The sequence below is a fragment of the Sardina pilchardus genome, chromosome 2 (genome assembly GCF_963854185.1).
Source record: "Sardina pilchardus chromosome 2, fSarPil1.1, whole genome shotgun sequence".
NCBI classification, from domain to species: Eukaryota; Metazoa; Chordata; class Actinopteri; order Clupeiformes; family Clupeidae; genus Sardina; species Sardina pilchardus.
Window position 1 is genome coordinate 45,794,853 of NC_084995.1, and position 17,540 is coordinate 45,812,392.

Genomic DNA, 17,540 nt, shown 5'->3' on the forward strand with positions numbered 1-17,540 from the left:
GTGCTCTAGCCTCTAAGCTACTGTATGCCTTCAGTTTACACACACACACACACACACAGCAGAAGGGTATTTGTAGCTGGGCTGGTATTGAGTATGCATACTCATGTGTAGCTGGGCTGGTATTGAGTATGCGTACTGTATACGTCAGATGTTTTTGTTCATCTGAAACTTTGCACTACCTCTGTGTGTGTGTGTGTGTGTGTCTGTCTGTCTGTCTGTCTGTCTGTCTGTCTCTGTGAGATTGCTATTTGTGTTAGAAGTGTGTCTGTGTGTCCGTCCAACACCCTTACACTCTAGACAGCGTTTAGGATGGTTGTGTGTGTGTGTGTGTTTGTGTGTGTGTGTGTGTGTGGCATGACGAGATCAAGATCAGCATGCCGATATTAGCATTAAGGTAAAATGACCATTGCATAGCATAAACACACACACACACACACACACACACACACACACACACACACTACTCAGGCATGTGTGTGTTTTTGCATCTTTTCGTATTTCCTGCCTAAAGACTTCTTCACTTTGCCTTAATACTTTTATATAGAGGTGGACACACACACACATACACACACACACACACACTACTCAGATCTGGAGTTTGTGTGTGGGGCGGAATTGCTTTAACTGTCTGCAATGTGTGTGCCTGTGTGTTAATCATGTTGGAATTGTGCGCACACACACACACGCGTGCGCACATACATGCATGGGAATGCACACGCCAGTGTACTGAGTGTGATGTCACACAGTTGTTGTTTACTGAGGACTGGACACCAGTGTTGTTTTTGTTTACTGAAGACTGGACACCAGTGTTGTTGTTTACCTCTGAGCTGTCTGAGTGGCTGTGAGAGAAATTAAAGATATGAGCACTGTCTGAGTCTCCTGCTGCTTTGCTGTAGAATATAAGATATGAAGTGCTCACGCAGGATTAACATTACACGTACACTTACAGGTGAACGATTGTGAAATATTTTAGAATTTAATTTAATGACTAAAATGGTGGATTAGCCAGCGGGGAGCGATGTCTCTAAAATGGAACGTTAACCGAGAATTCCAGCAGGTTTCCACACTGATCTCTGTTTCTCAAGGTCACCAACGACAGTTATTTCCTATCAGTACTCGTGACCTTGAGAAACGGAGATCAGTTATTTCCTATCAGTACTCGTGACCTTGAGAAACGGAGATCTGTGAAAAGTCGCCAAAATGTTTCTTTCAGTTTCAATGTATTGTTTTCGTATCGTTGTACTATTTAATTATTGTTGTATTATTTTATTGATGGTTGTATTATTTTATTTATTGTTATTTTTTTACTGAGGTTGTAGTTGTGCAATGGGGTGAGGACCGGTGGGTAGGTACAGTACAGTACAGTACAGTAGGCTACATGTGTCTGGAGCTAAATGGCGCTGTGTAGCGTTAGCATCACAGGCCACATGTGTCTGGAGCTAAATGGCGCTGTGTAGCGTTAGCATCACAGGCTACATGGCGCTGTGTAGTGTTAGCATCATGGTGCTGTGTAGCGTTAGCTAGTATTTTGTCTTACCAGTTCATCACAGGCCACATTAAACTACAGTGAGTGTTGATTAAGGAGTCTTATAGACTAATTAGCTCAGGGGTACCAAATTTGCCCGTTTTTAAGAAATATTTTCTCAATGCACTGGCAGCCAAATTGTCTGGTTTGATGATGAATCATCACATCAAATTCTTATTAAATCAAGTCAAATCATTTTACTAGAATGTTCTAGGTAGCCTAAGTCTCTATACTGAAAACAATACTAACTAGATTTAGTCTCTTTGTACTGAAAACAATACTAATGTAATAATATATACCTACTGTAGATTTTTTTAATTTTTTTTTATCTTGATGTAAGATTATACTGGTTAGATTTTAGAAGTATTTCCCAACGTGCTTTACATCGCTATATTGGCTATATAAAACATAAACATAACATCATAGCATATTATTAAAATGTATGAGAAACAAACAAAGTGGAGTTTAAAGAATCATTAAAAAGGTTACAAGTTAAATAGAATAGAATATATACTTTTTTGATCCCTTGAGGGAAATTCGTTTCTCTGCACACAGCACACACACAGTGAGGTGAATGACGCACTAACCCAGCAGTGAGCTACCTGCCCAACCAGCGCTCGGGGAGCAGTGAGGGGTTAGGTGCCTTGCTCAAGGGCACTTCAGCCGTGGTGGACTGGTCGGGGATCGAACCGGCAACCCTCCGGTTAGAAGCCCGAAGCGTGTGTGTGTGTCTGTGTGTGTGTGTGTGTGTGTGTGTGTGTGTGTGTGTGTGTGTGTGTATATATATATATATATATATAACGGGGATTGATGACTATCCGAGACTAACCACTGATCTATAAAGAATACCTATTCTATATAGAATATCTATTCTTTATAGATCAGTGAGACTAACACCGATGATGGGCACCAAGCTCATCTGGCAACCTCTGCAGCCGTGCGCGTGAGTTCTGTCGCCCTCCTTGGGAACGTGAGGAGAGCGCGCAGACTGTCGGCTCGGGAATGGTCACGTGGGTGCCGAATAGCTCGGTGCTGTCAGTCTGTACTCGTATGCTTGCCTGCCGTAGTTTAGTCGTTTGCGTCAAGATAACGGCGCCGTCTCGCACGAGAAGAAAATAAGTGCAGTATGAAACGGACCGGGTGATGCTTGAGACGGACCTCCTTCAACGACCGTCCGTGTAAAACACACGGCCCACGGATCTATGTAGACGCTGCTCTCCGCCTGGCGCAGACTCTCCGTGCCTGAATCCGGGGGATCGGGCAGGACGGCGGGAGGAACGCGTTGAGACGCGAGCGTGTCGCGCAGTGCGAATTTAACCGATTTCAAGCGGAATGGCGGACCGTGAGACGATTCCGCTGCCTCTGGAGGTGCGCGCGAGGCTGGCGGAGCTGGAGCTTGAGCTGTCGGAAGGTAGGCTGCCGTGATTCACCGAGGCCGTTAGACCGTAAACATCACTATGTCACCACAGAGTTGCGGTTCGCGTGCTTGACCTACATGCAGCTCGTAACTGCCGGTTCAGATTGATGGTTTGTTAATCGCTTGAGGTGTCGCTTGTGACGAGGGGCTCTTTGAGCGCGGGTTTGATTCGTGACCTTGGTATTTGATCGATGAAAAGCCCACAGTGCAGCCAAACCGCCTAATCACGAGCCCGTGAGAGTAGTTGTCTGTTGTGCACGAGAGAGCCCGCGCGTGAAACGTTTGTTTTCGTTTCGGTGACTTGCATGGTGTGTGTGTGTGTGTGTGTCTCTCCCTTTCTCTCTCTTGCATGGTTGGAAGGAATTCGGGATTCGGGGCTCCCGCGTGTGTCTGGCGGATATGTTGTGACAGATCGCCGCGAGCAGCGCACAGGTTCACGCGACGCAGCCTTTTATGGCGAAAAACCCTCGGGGCGCGCGCCGCTACGCCACACAGCTGGCGCGAGAAGCAGTTGTCCTCGTGGTGCGTGTGTTTCACCAAGCCCCCCGTGTCTGTCTGTGTGTGTGTGTGTGTGTGTGTGTCTCTCTTTTGGTGTGTTTGTGAAAGGTCCACTTAGATAACGGTAGGCCAGATACCGAGGCTTTCTGGAAAACCAGGATGTGATGTTTGGGTGAGCATGTGAGTAGATCTTTATATAATAACAGGACCCCTATTAGCCTACAGACCTCTACAGGCAACACAACACACAGGTAACACTGTATGCACACAACATATGCAACACTCAGAAACGCTGGCTGGGCTACTTCAAATAGACTAACCCAGAGAAGACCGGAGCACTCAGATTACTTAATAACTTTTCATTGTGGTGCACAAAAAATATATGCAACACTGTACATACCCACAACACAGGCAACACTGTATATGCACACAACACACAGGCAACACTGTATATGCACACAACACACAGGCAACACTGTATATGCACACAACACACAGGCAACACTGTACATGCCCACAACACACAGGCAACACTGTATATGCACACAACACACAGGCAACACTGTATATGTGTAACAGTGATGATTTAGTTTCTTCCACTTGCACTAATTTGTTTCGTTATTGTCTTCCATACTGGTGTACTAACCAAATAGTTGGTTCAGTACTGGCCTCTAGTGGTCATACGCGAGAAACTGCGTGGCTTTCCTCAGTTTGGAGGATTAGAGCCAGCGGTAAGTTGAATGTAAACAGACGTCCCACATTATAGAGATAAACATTTATTGCTTTACGTTTTAAATCAACACCAATGGTCTCAAGGTGTTATGCATTCGTTTTGCTGATATATTCTGGATATTTTGTGTAGTAACTCTGTACATTAGAAGTCATTTTACGTCGAAGTATGAAATCACACGTGTGGATAGCTAATATTCATTCTCCCTCCCATATTAGCATTCCATGTCAATATATGCTGTTGCCCTGCTACGGATCCCACAAGAGTGTATTTCTTTATCAGGTACATGTTAAAACAACTTGTTAGCATCTCTATATTGTTTTTGCTTTATTCATGTAATACACATCAGTTTGGAGGATTAGAGCCAGCGCATTCCATGTCAATATATGCTGTTGCCCTGCTACGGATCCCACAAGAGTGTATTTCTTTATCAGGTCAATAAATGACGAACTGGTTCCACGTCTCACTGCCATTTATTGGAAAACACAACGCAGACAAATAGAAGGGGTTACAATGGTGCCGTGACCCGACGTTTCAACTCTTCAGCGTTTGCTGATCTTTGTGGGACGACGGAGCCATTTTCATCCGACGACGTGGGATTCCAAGGCGAGATAGATTGCATACACTGGTAGCACTGCTAATTTGAATGACACGGTGTTGTTTAGCTGCGTGATTTTGTATGACGCTTGTTATGACGAATGCTGAGATTATAACTTTGATAAGGGTTAATATACACTGAACTTTGAATTGACTGTTAATTTTTTTTTCAGTGTGGCTAGTTAGTCTTTGTGCCACTGTTTAGCACTCTGTTTTTGCATTTGCCACTGTACTTGGCTATTTCTTTTTTTTCTTTTTTTTTTTCTCAGTAATGGATAATAGAGCTGATATTAGCAGGCTGGGCATGGGGAGGGCTAATGATTTTGTGGGTACAGGGAGTGCTTATGCTACACCTGGGATAGGTCGTGGGGGGGCTCCGCCATGTTTTCCTGGGTGGTTAGCTGCTACGCCTGGCCCTGTGGATTTAGTGGATGCAGGTAACATGCATAACAGTGAGGGTGCGTGTGGAGGTAGTGTATTGTTTCCTGGTAATGGGCCAGTGCCCCTCACCTCCACGCCCATCAGTTCACCTGAGACCGAGACCACAATGAGACATCTAGGTGTTTTGATTGCAGAAATAGGCAAACACATAGGAGACACTGTGACAGCTCATTTGGTGTCTGACCGCAATCGTGTAGGCCCACAGGTTCACAACACTGATAATAGCCACCAGCCCCAGAGTACCATGATAGATATGTCCCAGCTTAATGTGGTGTTGAAGTCAGAGGTCAAGGATCCGCCCACGTTTCGTGGTGATGGGACTGATAAATGCAGCGTGGGTGAGTGGGTGGACTTGATGGAGATATTTCTTAGGAAGAAAAAAGTTGTCATTGCCGACAAAGCAGACGAGATACTTAACAAAGTCATGGGCAGGGCTAGGGACGTAGTGAAAATAGCACTTAGGAGTGACCCCTCTCGTGATGCAGCCCAGCATCCTGAAGTCATCTATACAATTCTTAAACAGCACTTCAGTGCTAACTCTTATTCGTGTATGCCACTCGCAGACTTTTACAGCACTTTGCCTGCACAAAAGGAGGGTGCTCTTGATTATTGGGTCCGTCTGAACAAGGCTGCGGATGTGGCTGATGAGTGCCTGCAGCGTCAGGGTAAACGGATGGATGACATGAACAAAGAAGTGGCAATGATGTTTGTGCGCCACTGCCCTGATCAGTCTCTCGCTATGGTGTTTAAGAGTAAGCTTGTTGAACAGTGGACCGCTAAAGAGGTCCAGGAAAGACTCGATGAGCATCAGAGTGAGGTCAAGATTAAAGGCCATAAGCGTGTGGAGGTCAGCAGCTTGCCCAGGCAGAACACAGTGCTCATGCATGGCCATGAACAGGGCTCTAGTGTGAATGTGTCGGATCATGAAGTGCAATCATGTAGGCAGAAAGTAGAGCAGCCTCGCAACGTTGATGAGTCTGGGCTCACTTCACAGCATGGTGTGGCCAAAATGACTGATATGCTCAGTAAAGTCCTGGAAAGTATCAATGCCCTCCATGCTGCCAGAACTTTCAATGCTCCACCGCGTGATAGAAGAGACCGTGGCAGTTGTCGCTTATGTGGTGAGGGATCTCACTCCACACTTGAACACTGCAGAAATCACCGCCTGTGTTTTGGTTGTCACAAGCCTGGTCACTTGCGTCGGTCCTGTCCTTCAGCTCCTCAGACATCTCCAGCTAATGTGCCATCGTCGTCCCCTCAGTTAAACTAAATAGCCCGCATTCGGAGAGGGTCAATGTGGGCAGTTTTAGTGCATCCCTCGATCATTCTTTTGATTTAGAAGCCAAGTTTGAATCAGTTAAGCAGTCTTTGCCGAGCACTACCACAGTCATCATGCAGAATACAGCACGTTTACACACAAGTGACAGTTTGTTTTATACTCCTGTTGTAATAAATGGATCGACTACTGTGAGAGCCATGCTTGATACGGGATCAATGGCATGCACCATAAGCGAAGATGTTGAGAGAAAATTAACTGATGATGGTTCTTTGGATTGCAATGTGAAGTCTGACACTGATATTGTCTTAGTAGGCTGTGGAGGAAAGCTGGTGTATCCTAAGAGAATCTGTGATCTCCAATTTGACCTGTATGGATGTACTGTTGTTGTGCCCACGCTGGTAGTGCCCGGACAGATTGATGATTTGATCATTGGCACTAATGTGATTAAGTTTTTGACCCATAAATTTAAGGACAGTGACATGTATTGGAAAGTGGTATCCACCCAGTGCAGTTCAGATGGTGGAGACGGCCGGGATGACTTTGTTGCTATGCTTGCTGGCGTGCACCAATGGAAGGGTGACGATCTCCCTGACAAAGTGGGCACAGTGAAGCTCCGCCAATCTGTTACTCTTCTCCCAGGCCGTGAGCATCTGGTCTGGGGCAAACTACCAGAAAACTCGCGTGGCCCTCCAGGTTCCACGGTTATGGTTGAGCCAACTTCATCACGAGCAGTCCCTAGAAACATCTTAGTTGGTCGGGTGGTTACGCCATTGTGGGGTGATGGGTGGGTTCCCCTGAAAATAATGAATCCAACTGATAAGCCTGTTGTGCTTAGGAGAAATGCGAAAGTGGCCGATGTCCATCCCTGCTTGGCATTGGAGGACATGCGGGATTGTGAGCTGTCCCGCCTTGTATCCAATAGCCAACACATTGATAACGCACGGGTGCCCGGTGTCAGCATTGCGGATACATTGAAAGAACATGGTCTCAATGATCTGGATTTAGATTCTTGTGAAGTGTCCGAGAGCTGGAAAAATGACATATGTAAACTCGCAGTGACATATTCAGACATTTTTTCCAAGCATAGCTTAGACTGTGGTGAGGTGAAAGACTTTGTCCACCGTATCCATTTGGTGGATAATAAGCCATTCAGGTTGCCGTATAGGCGAGTGCCTCCTGCTGACTATCAGAAACTTCGAGTCGTCCTGAATGAAATGGAGGAGAGGGGGATTATTAGGAAGTCCTCGAGCGAGTTTGCATCACCGCTGGTTCTTGTGTGGAAAAAGAATGGAGATCTGAGGCTCTGTACAGACTTTCGGTGGCTGAATGCGCGTACAGTCAAGGATGCTCACCCACTGCCCCACCAAGAAGACTGCCTTGCTGCATTAGGTGGCAATGTGTTTTTTAGCACGATGGACTTAACTTCGGGCTTCTATAATATTCCCCTCCATGAAGATGATAAAAAGTTTACAGCCTTTTCCTCTCCTGCTGGTCTACACGAATATAACAGACTCCCTCAGGGGCTTTGCAATAGCCCGGCAAGCTTCATGAGGATGATGATGTCCATTTTTGGTGACCAAAACTTCATGAGTTTGCTCTGCTATCTTGACGATCTCATGACATTTGCCCCGAGCGAGGCAGAGGCTTTGAAGAGGCTCGAGATGATTTTTCAGAGGCTGCGTTTACACAATCTGAAGCTCGCACCAAAAAAATGCTTTCTGCTGCGACGCTCTGTGCGCTTTCTGGGTCATGTTATAGATAGTCAAGGTATCTCTACTGACCCATCTAAAGTAGAGGCGATCACTGGTGTGAGCAGGGCAGATCTTATGAAGGCTGATGGTCTTACTCCTGACGCCAGGAAGATTCAGTCATTTTTGGGGCTAGTTATGTGGTACCAGCGATTCATTGAGAACTGCTCCACCATAGCTAAGCCACTTTACAACCTTGTGTCTGGATGTAAGAGGGTCAGGACAACAAAAGGGGGAAGGAGAAAACAGGCGTCTGTACCCAGACAATTGACTGCTGCTGATTGGACCCCTGTCTGTGAGCAAGCCTTGCATCAGTTAAAAGAATCTCTGCTTGCAAATGTTGTGTTGGCACACCCCGATTTCACCAAGCCTTTTATACTGTCAACAGATGCCTCTTCTGATGGCTTAGGTGCCGTCTTGTCCCAGGTCATGCTAGGAGAAGATCGAGCCCGTCCTATAGCCTTTGCTAGCAAGACATTGAATAAGGCCCAGAGCAAGTATCCCGCCCACCGTCTTGAGTTTTTTGCTTTGAAGTGGGCAGTCTGTGAAAAATTTAGTCATTGGCTGAAGGGCCACAAATTCACAGCATGGACGGACAACAACCCGCTCACCCATATCCTGACCAAACCCAGGTTGGACGCTTGTGAGCAACGCTGGGTGGCTAAGCTTGCAGCCTATGAATTTGATGTCAAATACGTCCCTGGACCTAAAAATGTAGTTGCTGACGCCCTGAGCCGGACTCCTTTTGCAGCGAAGACAGTGAGTCACCGTCTTATTCACGAACCTTACTCTGCACTCCTTTCAGCATCAGAACATTTGCCTGGCGCAGAATTACAGGACTTGTTCCGCCAGTCTACAGTCTGTCAAGCAACTCAACATGTTCATGAAGCCGGAGGGTCAAATGATCAACATGCTGCTGTTGCTTCAGTGTCTGCTGCAGAAGTCGCTGCAGTTATGAGTGGCCACACTGATTGGGAGATGTCTACGAGAGTGAGAGCTGTTCCCTTAGCCAGCCATCTTCAGGGATTGACTGACATAGGTCAGAATACATTGCCATCCTTTTCAGGGCGAGAGTTGCAAGAGAGACAGCGTGATGATGCAGACCTTGCTCGTGTCATTTTTTATGTTGGGCGGAAACGGCGGCCTTCCAGACGTGAGCGGGCACAGGAGAGCTGGACTGCACTGAGGCTTCTAAAGCAGTGGGAGAAACTGGCTTTGATAGATGAGATCTTATACAGAGTGTCCAAAGACCCAGCTACTGGTAAGAAGAGATTTCAATATGTTGTGCCTCACTCCCTAAAGCCAGATGTTCTTCAAGGCTGCCATGAAGACGCTGGACACCAGGGTCAGCTTCGAACCTTACACCTGGTCAAGCAGAGATTTTACTGGGCCAGTATGGAAAAGGATGTTGGACACCATGTGAAATGCTGCGTCAGATGTGTGGTGAGCAAAACACCAGAGCCTGAGGGCCGTGCTCCTCTTGAAAGCGTCATAACAACGTCGCCCCTAGAGTTGGTCTGCATTGATTTTTGGACTGCAGAGGATGCGAAGAACAGAACTGTGGACGTCTTAGTGGTGACTGATCACTACACAAAGCTGTCCCACGCATTCTGCTGCCCAGACCAGACAGCAAAACAGGTAGCCCGGAAATTATGGGACAATTTTTTTTGCTTTTATGGCTTTCCTGAGCGCATACACTCAGATCAGGGTGCAAACTTCGAGAGTGATCTAATCGCTGCCCTTCTTCAGATCTCGGGCGTGAAAAAATCCCACACAACTGCCTATCACCCTATGGGTAATGGTCTCGCTGAGCGGTTTAACCGTACCCTCGGTAACATGATCAGGACTCTTCCACCCAGAGAGAAACAATCTTGGCCTCAGATGCTGCACACACTGGCGTTCATGTACAACAGTACTGTCCATGAGACAACCGGTTTTCCCCCATTCTATCTAATGTTCGGCCGTGTCCCACGGCTTCCCGTGGATGTGTTGTTTAAGTCTGTGTTGAGGGAAGATGGTGATGCTGCTTACCCTAAGTTTGTCGACTCCCTCCAGAAAGATCTCAGGGAGGCAATGCTTCTTGTCGAAAAGAATACAAGCAGAGAGCAGAAACATCAAGCTCAAGTCTACAACCGACGTGTGAAGGGTGGTCAGATTGTGTGTGGGGACAGGGTATTGCTTGCTAACAAGGGTGAGAGAGGCCGAAAGAAATTGGCTGATAAATGGGAAAATGTTGTCTATACCGTGACTGACTGTGATCCTAAGACCCACATTTTCAAGATTCTCAATCCAGTCACTGGACAGACTAAGGTTGTTCATCGTAACATGCTCCTGTGTGTCAATTTTCTTCCTGTCATGGCTGAAGCAGAGGGAGAGAGTGTGTCTTTGTATTCCTCTTGCAGTGTTGAGGGTGACAGCGACACCAATGTTTCTTCCAACCAACACACAGAGTGTGTGGACAAGACCATCCGCACTAATGAATGGGTTTCTCAGATCCCTATTGAACCTGACAATTTGCATATGAGCCCTGATGGTGATGCCCGTTCCCAGACTGAAGATATGGCTACATTAGCTGTGGGACACGACTCTGTGACTGAGAGTGTTGGGGTTGATATTGCTGTGCAGGATCAGGAGATCTGTGTTTCTGATACAAATACTGAACAGGCAGTTGGGGATATATGTTTGGGCCAGACTGCACCCCACACACACACTGAGCTCCTACATTCCCCTGATTCTTCACAGACCCAGACTCACCTTTCTGATACTGTTACACATAGGTCCAGAGTAGGTCGTATTATTAGACCCGTAAATAGGCTTATTTACAATATGTCAGCCCAGAGAATATCACCAGCACTTAGACTTAGGAAATGGGCTAGTTCAGTTCTCAGTGTAAGAACTGTTGGTTAGGGTAAACTCTTCTACCTTCTTTTTTTCTCTCTCTTTTTTTTGTTTGTTTTGTTTTCTTTTGTTTGAATACAGTGGCTTGATGCTTTTGTGGCACTGATATGGCACACTGGATGTGTTACATATAGATGAGTTGAATATGTGAAGTGTAAATGGCACTTTGTAGGTCTTCATTGAAGGGTTTGTGATTATCGCTGCACTAACCCTCATGAGTTCTTTGGTGAACAGCCTTTTGGTTGACAGAGGTATGCGAATGATACCTATTTCAATTCAAGAATGTACTGTGATGGTTGTTTGTGATGTTTATTGTGTATAATGATGTTCCGGAATATGCTTGGGATGCTGTTGTATTTGTACCTGGTCATTTTCCCATATTGTGAGATTTTCTGCATGATTGTTATTGGGGGATGTCCTATGCAGGGGTGTGGGTGATGTATTTTTTCCTGCAAGTGGAATTAAGAGGGGGAGAATGTAACAGTGATGATTTAGTTTCTTCCACTTGCACTAATTTGTTTCGTTATTGTCTTCCATACTGGTGTACTAACCAAATAGTTGGTTCAGTACTGGCCTCTAGTGGTCATACGCGAGAAACTGCGTGGCTTTCCTCAGTTTGGAGGATTAGAGCCAGCGGTAAGTTGAATGTAAACAGACGTCCCACATTATAGAGATAAACATTTATTGCTTTACGTTTTAAATCAACACCAATGGTCTCAAGGTGTTATGCATTCGTTTTGCTGATATATTCTGGATATTTTGTGTAGTAACTCTGTACATTAGAAGTCATTTTACGTCGAAGTATGAAATCACACGTGTGGATAGCTAATATTCATTCTCCCTCCCATATTAGCATTCCATGTCAATATATGCTGTTGCCCTGCTACGGATCCCACAAGAGTGTATTTCTTTATCAGGTACATGTTAAAACAACTTGTTAGCATCTCTATATTGTTTTTGCTTTATTCATGTAATACACATCAGTTTGGAGGATTAGAGCCAGCGCATTCCATGTCAATATATGCTGTTGCCCTGCTACGGATCCCACAAGAGTGTATTTCTTTATCAGGTCAATAAATGACGAACTGGTTCCACGTCTCACTGCCATTTATTGGAAAACACAACGCAGACAAATAGAAGGGGTTACATATGCACACAACACACAGGCAACACTGTATATGCACACAACACACAGGCAACACTGTATACTGTATATGCACACAACACACAGGCAACACTGTATACTGTATGCACACAACACACAGGCAACACTGTATATGCACACAACACACAGGCAACACTGTGCACACAACACACAGGCAACACTGTATATGCACACAACACACAGGCAACACTGTACACACAACACACAGGCAACACTGTGCACACAACACACAGGCAACACTGTATATGCACACAACACACAGGCAACACTGTATATGCACACAACACACAGGCAACACTGTACACACAACACACAGGCAACACTGTACACACAACACACAGGCAACACTGTATACTGTATGCACACAACACACAGGCAACACTGTATATGCACACAACACACAGGCAACACTGTACACACAACACACAGGCAACACTGTGCACACAACACACAGGCAACACTGTATATGCACACAACACACAGGCAACACTGTATATGCACACAACACACAGGCAACACTGTGCACACAACACACAGGCAACACTGTATATGCACACAACACACAGGCAACACTGTACACACAACACACAGGCAACACTGTACACACAACACACAGGCAACACTGTATATGCACACAACACACAGGCAACACTGTGCACACAACACACAGGCAACACTGTATATGCACACAACACACAGGCAACACTGTACACACAACACACAGGCAACACTGTACACACAACACACAGGCAACACTGTATATGCACACAACACACAGGCAACACTGTATATGCACACAACACACAGGCAACACTGTACACACAACACACAGGCAACACTGTATATGTACACAGGACACAGGCAACACTATGCACACAACACACAGGCAACACTGTATATGCACACAACACACATGCAACACTGTATACTGTATATGCCCACAACACACAGGCAACACTGTATACTGTATGCACACAACACACAGGCAACACTGTATATGCACACAACACACAGGCAACACTGTAGCGTGCCAGCATAGGCAGTTCGAGAGTGGTGAGCCCCCATAATGCCGTGCGGGGCATGCATGAATGTTATTGATGATCAGATCACTGCAGTGTTGGGTACGTTCATGCATGAATGTTATTGATGATCAGATCACTGCAGTGTTGGGTACGTTCATGCATGAATGTTATTGTTGATCAGATCACTGCAGTGTTGGGTACGTTCATGCATGAATGTTATTGATGATCAGATCACTGCAGTGTTGGGTACGTTCATGCATGAATGTTATTGATGATCAGATCACTGCAGTGTTGGGTATGTTCATGCATGAATGTTATTGATGATCAGATCACTGCAGTGTTGGGTATGTTCATGCATGAATGTTATTGTTGATCAGATCACTGCAGTGTTGGGTACGTTCATGCATGAATGTTATTGATGATCAGATCACTGCAGTGTTGGGTACGTTCATGCATGAATGTTATTGATGATCAGATCACTGCAGTGTTGGGTACGTTCATGCATGAATGTTATTGATGATCAGATCACTGCAGTGTTGGGTACGTTCATGCATGAATGTTATTGATGATCAGATCACTGCAGTGTTGGGTACGTTCATGCATGAATGTTATTGATGATCAGATCACTGCAGTGTTGGGTACGTTCATGCATGAATGTTATTGATGATCAGATCACTGCAGTGTTGGGTACGTTCATGCATGAATGTTATTGATGATCAGATCACTGCAGTGTTGGGTACGTTCATGCATGAATGTTATTGATGATCAGATCACTGCAGTGTTGGGTACGTTCATGCATGAATGTTATTGTTGATCAGATCACTGCAGTGTTGGGTACGTTCATGCATGAATGTTATTGTTGATCAGATCACTGCCGTGTTGGGTACGTTCATGCATGAATGTTATTGTTGATCAGATCACTGCCGTGTTGGGTACGTTCATGCATGAATGTTATTGTTGATCAGATCACTGCAGTGTTGGGTACGTTCATTCATGAATGTTATTGATGATCAGATCACTGCAGTGTTGGGTACGTTCATGCATGAATGTTATTGATGATCAGATCACTGCAGTGTTGGGTACGTTCATGCATGAATGTTATTGTTGATCAGATCACTGCAGTGTTGGGTACGTTCATTCATGAATGTTATTGATGATCAGATCACTGCAGTGTTGGGTACGTTCATGCATTATCTTGACGGTTGTGGCCGTGTTCTGTAGTTGAGTGCTCAGTACCGGGGTTAGCGGTATCAGTGTGCGCTGCCAGCACAGCCCAAGCAGAGGTTCAGTCCTGCGGCATATGTGTGCCGGGTCTGGCCCAGTGCAGGGTGTTCTTGGCATATGTGTGCCGGGTCTGGCCCAGTGCAGGGTGTTCTTGGAGTATGTGTGTCGGGTCTGGCCCAGTGCAGGGTGTTCTTGTGTGAGTGTGTGCCGGCTCTGGCCCAGTGCAGGGTGTTCTTGTGTGAGTGTGCCGGGTCTGGCCCAGTGCAAAACTCTGACGAAAGCAATTCTGCACATTTCTGATTTGTTCCAATACCAGAAATCTATGCACTCAACTATGGGTGGCGAGGGGAGGGTGGCTGTGCAGTAGGTGGAGGGCGAACAGCACATCTCATTGTGACTGGTGGGCTGATTAACTGGTTATTGCACAGACTTTAACCAGACTACTGAACGTGTGTGTGTGTGTGTGTGTGTGTGTGTGTGTGTGTGTGTGTGTGTGTATGTATGGTGTGCGTGCGTGCGTGCGTAGGTAGGTGAACGCTGAACTCTGTTGTTCAGCTGCTGCACTGCAGCTGCAGGAAGTGATTAGCAGCTGTTTCATCCATGGAGGTATTACTGTATAAGAACTGGAGAAAGTGAACAAGTCCCGCCCCCATTCATTTCAATGGGAATGCTAGGCTAGTGAAAATTGCCAAAATTGAACGTTTTTTTCAGGCTTCAACATGGCGTTTCAAGGGGCTTGTTTCCGGTGCCGTTTTACTTAGCCAATTAAGTGCCATGTTACTGATTGACGTAAGGTACAGAAGGAGAGCTCGTGCCCACACTAAGCTCGTGCATGAGCTGAGAGTGGAACAGCCACCAATCAGCATGAGGAAAACGGCACCGGACATGATGTATTTCTGGAAAATGGCGACGAGGAAGTGCCTTGCTAATCGGCGAAGCTAATCAGTCAAATCCTGACCCCCTGGTGCACACACACACACACACACACACACACACACACACACACACACACACACACACACACACACACACACACCCTGGTTTCATCGTATTCTATTTCACTTCACAGTTCACAGATCATACACTTGGCCTTCTAGTGTTTTCACATGGAGGGTCTGTTTGAGAACACACACACACACACACACACACACACACACACACACACACACACACACACACACACACACACACACACACACACACACACACACACACACACACACACACACACACACACACACACACACACACACACACACACACACACACACACACACACACACACATGTATAAGCCCTGTATATGAAACGTATGTTTTTCCGTGAAATGAGTTCACGATATGAAACTGTAGACTGTATACTGTCGAATTATGCGAAAACGTGAAATTCAACATTTTAACCTGGAAGTTTGTTTATTGTGGCTTTTCTCAAAATATCATCGTGCACAAAGCGACTGATTTCACTTTACAGGGTCACATATATGTATACATGTATAAGCCCTGTTTATGAGAATACCCCCCCCCCACACACACACACACACATATACATGTATAAGCCCTGTTTATAAGAATACACACACACATGCACGTATACATGTATATGCCCCGTTTATGAGAACACACACACACACAGGCACACACTGAAAAAGGTAGAAGCAATAGTTTTTTCTGATGAAAGAAGAGATTCTAGAAGAATAGAATGAAATAGAATAAAATAAAATAAATAGTATAGGTCAATGTTGTCATTGCCACAAGTACTCTCCAGTCAGAGCATCATTCATAAAAAAGAAACAAATACTCTTTCTTTTGGTAGTTTCGGTGTTTACATTATACAGTCGTATGTAGTCATAGAACTCACTGTTCTGTGGGTCTTGGAAGATCACAAAGCTGTAAAGCGCTTGGCAATATGGGGCTCTACACTTAAAATTACTGGCAGTCAATGAGTTAATATATTTAAAATATATATCACATTTAACCCTGGGTTTAATATATTTTTTTTAAAGAAAAAGCAATTTTACACAGTCCACACACTTTTACACAATATACAGTCTCCTCTTCAAGTATTGGAACACATGCTAAAGTTGACTATATAAAATCATATTTTGGAAACTTATCTTACCTTATCTAAAAAAAAAAGAGGAAATATCCAACCTTTAAGGACATCAATTTTCTTTGTGAATGAATATGTATCGTAGATAAATAAATGTTTTCCTTAAAATACAGGGGTAATAAGTATTGTAACGCCTATGGTAACCTATGTCTTAAAATTCCTATAGAGGCAAGCAGATTTGTTTTTTTTCTCCCTTTTTTTAATGGCAGTTATTTCATGGATCCAGGACACTATGCACCCTGATAAGTCCCCTTGGCCTTTGGAATTAAAATAGCCCCACATCATCACATACCCGTCACCATACTAGAGATTGGCATGGTTTAATTTCAGTTAGCCTGTTAGCTGGTTTTATTTCAGTTAGCCTGTTAGCTGGTTTTATTTCAGTTAGCTTGTTAGCTGGTTTAATTTCAGTTAGCCTGTTAGCTGGTTTTATTTGCACTGAGCACTGAGCACTATACTCTGAGTGCGGTAAACAAAACCAGATATTTCAGGAGGTAAAAGCCCCGGTAAGAACCAAACCAGGTTTTGTTCAAATCTACACTATGGCTACTGAAAAATGTAAGGTTAATTTATCAAATGGTCTTTTAAGGTATTAAAGAACATCGTTGTTTTAGAATTTTTTGAACAAAAGGAGCAATAATTGGTTTTGTTATGATATCTTGCCAGCAGTCCAACTTCAGGCTTCAGGAAAGAAAAAGTCACAAATGGCAACCAAGCCAGCAATCTAACAGACAGACAAACTAGCAATCTAACAGACAGACAAACAAGCCAGCAATCTAACAGACAGACAAACTAGCAATCTAACAGACAAACAAGCCAGCAATCTAACAGACAGACAAACTAGCAATCTAACAGACAGACAAACTAGCAATCTAACAGACAGACAAA

General features: G+C 44.9%; 1 protein-coding gene across 1 annotated transcript in view; it reads left to right on the top strand.

Moving 5' to 3' along the window:
* The first annotated feature begins 2,523 nt into the window (after positions 1 to 2,523).
* The window catches only part of LOC134058701 (disco-interacting protein 2 homolog C-like), an 82,255-nt gene continuing 67,238 nt past the window's right edge, over positions 2,524 to 17,540 (top strand). The window contains exon 1 of the mRNA XM_062515649.1: positions 2,524 to 2,936. Coding sequence (XP_062371633.1) covers positions 2,858 to 2,936 — 79 coding nt within the window. The 5' untranslated portion in view covers positions 2,524 to 2,857. The remainder of the gene's footprint in view (positions 2,937 to 17,540) is intronic.